This window comes from Xiphophorus couchianus, chromosome 11 (genome assembly GCF_001444195.1).
Source record: "Xiphophorus couchianus chromosome 11, X_couchianus-1.0, whole genome shotgun sequence".
NCBI lineage: Eukaryota > Metazoa > Chordata > Actinopteri > Cyprinodontiformes > Poeciliidae > Xiphophorus > Xiphophorus couchianus.
Genome location: NC_040238.1, coordinates 3,951,206 through 3,959,290, shown reverse-complemented (window position 1 = coordinate 3,959,290; position 8,085 = coordinate 3,951,206). Strand labels below are relative to the sequence as shown.

Below are 8,085 nucleotides of genomic sequence, written 5' to 3'. Positions count from 1 at the left end.
ACCTGAGGCCGTACAATACGGTGCCATCCGGATGCAGTCGGATCATTCGATTTTTCACTGTGACACCATGAACAAACGACTTCTTGTCATTGAGGAAGTAGGTGTCGGGGACCCAGAGCTGGTCAGCCACCCGGTTATCTAAGGTCAGATTGAGGGAGATCTCTGAGTAGGACAGCCGCTTGTCTCGCCAGGCCTGCTGGAAGTACATTGTCAATGTGTAGTCCTGTGAGTGCAAAGGAGGACAGAGAAACAGAAAAAAACAATAGAGATAAGATGTCAAACTGGCAAAGACGTACAAAAGAGATGAGCAAGAGAGGAAAAGGTTATTTCACAAAGCAAGCATTTTACAAAAATGTGCTGTTCTGCTTTTTTCCTGGCAAGAACTAAGTTTAGATAAGACTAGATTTTAATGTTGAATGAAATTCAGACTCAAGCAAATGGAGGAGGAGCAGCTGTACTGGGCAAAGAAGGGCCCAGTACAGAACAGAAACGTCAGTGAGAAACACCAACGGTCTGGATTGCACCAACTGTGCTTCTTATATACAATGAGATAAAAGTTTCTATTTGCTACGTTGCTTAAAAACATCTGGGTCAAAAATGTACAGTACAGCCGCAAAAAAGAAAGTACAAGACTTTCCTACAGCTTCCCTGTGGTTTAACGTTTATGGGATCTGACAAAACATTGTGACCACCTAATTATTAGTGGGTTGGTCCCACTTTTGATGCCAGGACATCTATGATCCACTGACATATGAACTTTAGATTCCTGAAGAAGATCCATGTTTTCTGGCATCCGAAAAGGAACAATGGAAGAAGAAATTACAATAAAATCATTGCTCCAGCACACTGGTCAGAAGGATATTGGTTCTGTTGATTTGACCAGTTGTGCATGTTCTCATTTTTCTAGCTATATGTGAACATCCTGATTGGTATTCCCCTAACAGGAAGAGCAGCAGTTTCTCATGCTTACAAGGTCAAACTATTTAGTTAGAGTTGTTGATTCCTCTTCTGCTCCCAGTTGCAAATTACAGGCAGATTTTCTTTGCAGCAACATCAAAAGGTGTTCACTGTAGGAACTACAGTAAATAATGTGAGCCTCAGGCAAATGAATGAATTTCAAAGGGATGTTTTAGATATCATAATTCTCTCAAGATATGTAACACTAAAGTATTCTAAGTTTTATGTGACTGCTTGCAAACACAACCAGTTATTCTTGTACTACTTCGAAACACCAAAATATGTATTTAAACGGTAGCTTATGCATGATGGGCATTGTTAGAAAGTGATCCCTGAATAAAACCTTGGGCTGGCTCCGAGGTGCACTGTCTCAACTGTGAAATACTCTGGTTACATTTTATTTACTTTTACAGTAAATTAGTCAATTCTGGCAAACCTTTATCACCAAATACTGAAATTAAGAACCAAGAACAATAGTTATATAATGAATAATAAAGATCTTCATGCATTGTGGACAGAATATGAACTTGAAAAAAAAAGTTGAGATTAAAACTTTGTGAGCGACTTTGTTTTGTGCAAAGCTTCTACAGTCAGACTTTTGTCAGATTCTTAATATATGACTTTCCATTTATTGATTAAGCTATTCTCATTGAAAATCACAATTAGAGAAGCACAAAGTGCCACTTAGACATCTTTGTTGTTGTTGTATTTCAAATTAAGGTTGTATAAACCCCATAAGATTAAAGTAATGGGCAGTTGGATAGAAAGCATTAACATCCTTGCAGTCAAGTATCTGTTTGCTCTGTTAATATCCAGCAATTTTATAAAACATCTTATATTTAAGCACATGTTCTCAATACTTGTGAATATAAGCTTTCTGTCACACACAAGCATACAGTCAACTTACAGTACAGGGTTCAGTATAATAATTTATAAACAAATAGAAGCAGTTTAGCAGATTACAAAATAATTCTTTGATAGTCAATCTAGGACATGGCAAAAACAAACCCAGGAGTGAGATTCTCCTGAAACTGAATTCAGCAAGAAGCCGATCATCCATAAAAACTAGGTTAAATAAAATAGCTGTTTCAGGGAACTTTTCGTCATGACAGGCTCATCCTCTTCCCCACAAAGGGGCTGAACATGCATTTTTGAAAACACCCATTGGCTATGGATCTGACATCCAACAGCACCTTGGGAACTGTAAGCTGGGTTGTTGATTTGGGCGAGTCAAGGAAATGGGAGCAGCCTTCCTCATGTTTGACTTAAATAGGTTCTGTCATGTTATTGTTATTTGTAGCATATTTTGCTACTGGTGCTGACAGCCATGTTTGAGAACAGTGTTTTATTTAAAGACATAACCATAATTGGTCTAGGAAGAAAATCCTGATCTGAGCAGAGCAGAGTTAAAACTCAGCATGGTGCTATTCAATTATTTACATTGGAGGGCATTTGTGAAATATATTTAAGAAAGAAACAGATTAAAGAGAAAAAGAGGGGCACTATGTACAGAAATAATTTGTTCCAACCCAAAGGCAAAATGCATCAAATGTAGGAAGGTTGAAGATAACTGAATAACATCTTTACTGTAATTTGTTTTTAACTTTGAAGAAAGTTTGCATCAATTGCAAATTGATGTTTGCAATTTCGGTTGCACAAGCACATCTCTGACTGCATGTGCTGCCTGCGCTACTCTTTGGTCCCAGGTTGGTGATTATGTAACAGCTCACACTCTACTTTCCAGCATGCTGAGCACCACAGCGTGTGCAGCGAAGATATGCTTGTTGCCATGCCATCCTCTAAAACTACCTACTTTACAGTCATTAAAACATATCGCCAGTCTTTAGCACTTACTTTGACATGCGAAACTGTAGAAATGCCTCTCTTACATATGCATAATGAAGCTTTTATGTCAGGCTATCAGTACAGAATCAAGAAATGAGACATACACAGTCAACTAAACGCAACACATTATATCTGCACTGTGAATAGTGTGCCAGCATTGAGATTTTACTTTGAACATCCAGCTCCTGTGTCTTTAGTGTTTCCTCTCTGTGAGAAACTGGGAAAAAATGAGGCTCCACATCTAAAACAAAACTGCAATGGGGGGTTGTCATAAAAACTGTCATAATGAGCATGAGTACATAAACTATGGAGATGTAAAAAGAGATCGTAGAGAGAAATGAAAAGAGACAGTGATTATGAAATAAAGATGTTGAATTTATGAAAGCAGCTCCCCAGCTACAAAGGAAGACAATGTGCCATCAGGACTCTTACAGACTTCATTATCAAAATTTAATAATACCCAGTTCCCATTGCCTACAGAGGTAATAGGTTTCCTAATTAAGATGGCTTCTAACCAAACTGTTTATAATTAAACTTGTTAAATGTAACCAATTTTATTTTATTGTATGGACTATCTTATGCCAATGGGCTCAGAAACCATAGTAAGTGAAGGCGTAAGTGGAACAACTAAATGTGTAATTCTTTGACGGTCTAATTTCAGATCCATGTTTTAATGCGAACCACTTGGAAGTATGCCACAATGAGTTTTTTTTTGTTTGTTTGTTTTACTTACCTCACTTTATTAAAAACACATGCAGGTCCAAAAGAAAGAAGAGGAAAATACTATCATTTTACGTAAAAGTCACGAAGCAATGGGCATTATTAGAACAGAACATATTCAAATATAACCTTACTCAGTTTAATGAAGTTTACTGAGTTTATTTTTCTGATTGTGCTCTGTAGGAGGAGTGCAGTGGGAAGAGTGGGTGTCATGCAATGGGAAGGTTGTAAGTTTAATTCCAGTGCTTCAAGGGTTAACATGCATTTGATATTTGACATTCTGCGAACCTTGGTTGCAATGAGTGGATGTTTGAGCTACTTTTGCCTTACCATTTTAAACCAGTCTGAACCCATTACCCTGACCTCTGAAATCAACAAGGATTTTTCTTACACTGCTATGATTACTGTAACGTATCAACAAAAAGAAAACCACCAACAACTGGTAAAGATCAGCAATGAAAGAATAATGGAGTAGAGATGGCAGTGCAAGTCATTTAAAATTATTTTGCCAAAAGATGTGTAACAATGGAGCTAAAGTCCACTTGAACTACAGAGCCTGATTTCTGAGATGCTCTTCAGATACAGATGCAGGTGGACCAGATTTTAGATCCACTGCTAGTATAAAACTTTGGCTTATTTTCAGTGCCACACTAGGAAGATCTAAGAGCATTTTCTGAGCACGTATTAGATTAGGAATCAGAATGCTTTCAATTTTGAATGAAGGCATGAGGTCATAATGACCAGCACTGGAAACAAATAATTTCCAGTGGCATGTGGTAATGTTCATAAGTCTTCCAGAACAGGATGTACAAATCCCTAATCCAAAATATGAGCTAATATTGCATTTATCAGATAGATATTATGTACTATATCTAATGCTTTTTAACATGTTCTAATCAATCCCGTACAATTGAAAAATATAGTAGCAACCAGGTCAAATCATATTTTTCAAAATTGGAAAGTTTTCTTTGGTTGACCTTTCTTTTTTCTGATTTATTTGAAAATTGTGTATCTTACCTTTATTTTCATATAAGTGCATGGACCTATCGTTCCCTAAAAATCTATCATTGTGAATAAAAAGAAAAAAAGAAAAAGTGACTAAAAGTGGACATCATGGCTATATACATCCTTACATTTCTCCTTAAATCTTGTTTTGTGTGACAGATGTGGGAAAGTATGACAAGTTTGCTTAAAGGGATGGAAGGCGCAGAGGCTTAGCTGGGGGTATATGAAAGACATTTCAGAGCTCAGTGGAGCAGTGATGCAAATTGCTTTTATTCTCTGGTTGTGATTTCAGAACCAGCAGTGACCTTCCTGTGCACACCCTCTTCTTTCTCTTTCCTAATTCTGTTCTGTGCTCTGGCTATAAATTTTTTTTTTCTTTTCCAGTTGTTTTTCTCCACTAGATTTTGTTTCTGTTATTTGAATATACCGTAGGTGTAAAAATGCAGAACAGAGATTAAAACCACAACAACACAAGACACAAAACGCACAAAACTAAGTAAGCAAGAAAAGAAGATATAATAAAAAAATGACATGAAGGTGAGGAAACAATCAGATAGTGACACTTGGAATTAAAAGATACATTTATTCAATTTTCTAAAACCCTACAACATCAATGGCAAACAAATAAGTACAAAAATCAAATGATTAGTTTTGAAATGCAAAATTGTGGAACATAAATCATAATATGATTTTCTCTACACTAAAACAGTCCATAAATTGTGAAAGCAAAAGAAGAAAATTCAAATAAAATCTTAATCAAAATGTCTTTAGTCTGTGTGGAAACTTAATCTACAGGTACATTTAACAAAATCTGATTATTGCATAAAAAGCAATATTTCTTGCCAGTCTTCTCAGGAAGCGAAGTACTCATTTCATACAGATATATAACACAAAGAGTAAAATATTTCAAGCTTTTATTTTTTTGCAAGTTTGATGATTATGGATTATAGATATAAAATAAATAAGTGGATGAAAAATATTTTTTTATGACAGCTTACTTTTTACAGTAATGACAGGGTATTTTGATGAAAGTGGCCATTGAAGTTCTTGACTTTCAATCATTAACCTGTTCTCTACACCCAGGTAATCATGTTCCTGGTTATGAGGAGGGGAGGGTCGGGGGGCTGCTTCCTATTATCAGTGGTCAGAGGGCAAGAATTGGAGTGAACTCTGCACAGATTCTACAGTCCAAGGCTGCCACAGAGAAACTTTAGACATGTAATGTTCACACAAACAACCACATCGAAGGTTCACCAGTCTCCAATTACCCAAGCATCTTTGATTTTGGACTGTGTATTGAAACCTGGAGAAAAATGTAGACATAGGAAACTCCTGCAAACTAAACACAAAGTTTCAGTTTGCATGCTAGTTTATCCCAGGCAAGATCTGAGCTAGGACACATTTAATTTCAATTTTGGTCAGCAATAGAAAAGTGTTGGCTTCCTATGTGTGCCTTGAAATTAAGGTCCTAAGTGGATATTACTTTGGCCAAAGCTTTTAGACTGCATATGTTATTTATATTTTTCCTCTGAAAGCCATTTCCTTAGTTTATGGCTTGTTCAAAACAAGATAATGTATTTCAGCACACAAAAAAAGCATGAACTCGTTTGTTTACTTGTACTTTGTCTAACCTCTTTTTCCATTACATGGATGCTGTCATGCTTTTTCAGTCTCCCTTCCATCTTTCAGTACACATCCCATTTTCCCTCCATAATCTTTTATCATTTACTTGGGCCTGGACATGGCTTTCAAGAGAACTCGCTGAAGGTGAATCAAATTTAGAAAACAACCCTCTCCCCCTTCCCTATCCTTTAGTTCTCCCAAAGTAGAAGTTCACAGCTTTGCCAGTTGGCAGTCATGCAGCTAAACTGACTACATAGAATTTATTAGAGTTGATTGGAGCATCTGCAGGCTTTTTCAGTCTCTGGAGATGAGTTGAGTGGAGTGGCAATTCAGATCGGGAGGTCATGGACTCATAGTGGTGGGGGGACTACACAGCAGAGCAGAAGGCAGATTATTAGGGTGCATTTGAATTGGACTGGAAGACAGGGGAGAGTTTGCAGCAATTTTCAATTCCAGCTGTCATTCCTGTGAAATGGAAGGTTACAGAAATGAGGGCTAAAAATTGAATAGGTTTTAGGAGGAGTATGTCCCAATTCCTGCTTCTGATGGAATTAATTGTGTGTTTTAGTGTAGAGGTGGATGAAAGGAGTAGATTAATGACTTTTTTGGCTTTTGGGAAACTGCACTTGAACCTTTTCAGATTTTGTCACATTCAAACCACAAACTTCATACGATTTTGTGATTTTATGAGAAACCAGCACCCACAGTTTGGATGGATAGTATGTTCACTGTGATGCAGAATTAGTTTTACATTGAATATATTAGACATTCCATTCAACAACAGCTTTGTCAGTGAAGCTCTTCCATAAAAAGTAAATTTGTTGACTCCACGTCCTTTTCCTTCTTCCACAGTTCTTGTGGGTCTCTTGGCTGCAAATCTTCTCTTTGCAAAGTCAGTTTGTTTAGGTGGACAGCAGCATATTGGTAGGTTTACAGTGTCAGTTTCCACTTTCAGATAAAGAGTATTTAAAGATTGTGACATTGTTTTATAACCAAACTCGCATTAAACTTCTACACACCCTCAACTTTACCCTCCATGCATGTTACTTGGTTTTCATAAGTCTCAGCATGCAGAATGTGTATCTAAGAAACCACTGAGGCTTTCACAGAGCAGCTGTAAAATGAGTGAGATTAAACACAGAAAATTACAATTCTTAAAGAAGTGACTTTTGAAGGCAATTAGTAGTGCTGTTTTTCTTATCTGAGTAAAGACGGTTCTAGATGCAAAGGCATGCTATCGTGTTCAGATTTCCTTTTTATTTATTTAAATAAAACCATGTAGGATTGTTCTTAATGTGCTACTTTGTGTTGGTTCACTTCAGCTTCCAATAGAATGTACTGCAATCTAATGGTGTAATATGACACTATATAAAGAGGTGTCGAGTAAAATAAATTATTTTCTTTCTGACACTGCTTAAAGAGCACGTAGTGGAGACGTTTTGGTGTCAGATGTGCAGAAAACATGTCCCATTGAAATGATGCCACAAATAAAGCATCATAGAAGTCTATGAGTTCAGGGGAAAAGTTTTACTGTCTAATTCCAAAAAGCACAAATCACTTTGTCCGTAAGGTGAAAATGCAATACTGTCTACATACATCTAAAATGTGAAAACCTTCAGAGTTCAGAGTCAGAGTTCTCTGACTACAGGTTTGATGGCATGTATGCACTATTCCCTTGAGCAAAAACATCCTTGAAGAAGCAATATTTCCCCCAGTAGGAGTGACCTATACCAGACACATCAAGCCTTTTGTGTGTTGGCATGAGCGCCGGTGTGTTTGGAGGTGACATAAAAATATAGCAAAATAAATTTTTAAAAAGTCTTTAAGGATTCATTCATTGTTTCCCTATCGGCAAAATCACAAAATCATAGATAATTGAGGAACACGAAATACCAGAAAATTCATTATTAAGACTTAAAAAACTTTTTTTTGTAT

General features: G+C 36.7%; 1 protein-coding gene across 1 annotated transcript in view; it reads right to left on the bottom strand.

The window, feature by feature from the left end:
* The window catches only part of gabrb2b (gamma-aminobutyric acid type A receptor subunit beta2b), a 43,544-nt gene that overhangs the window by 19,965 nt on the left and 15,494 nt on the right, over positions 1-8,085 (bottom strand). The window contains exon 4 of the mRNA XM_028031981.1: positions 3-223. Coding sequence (XP_027887782.1) covers positions 3-223 — 221 coding nt within the window. The remainder of the gene's footprint in view (positions 1-2; positions 224-8,085) is intronic.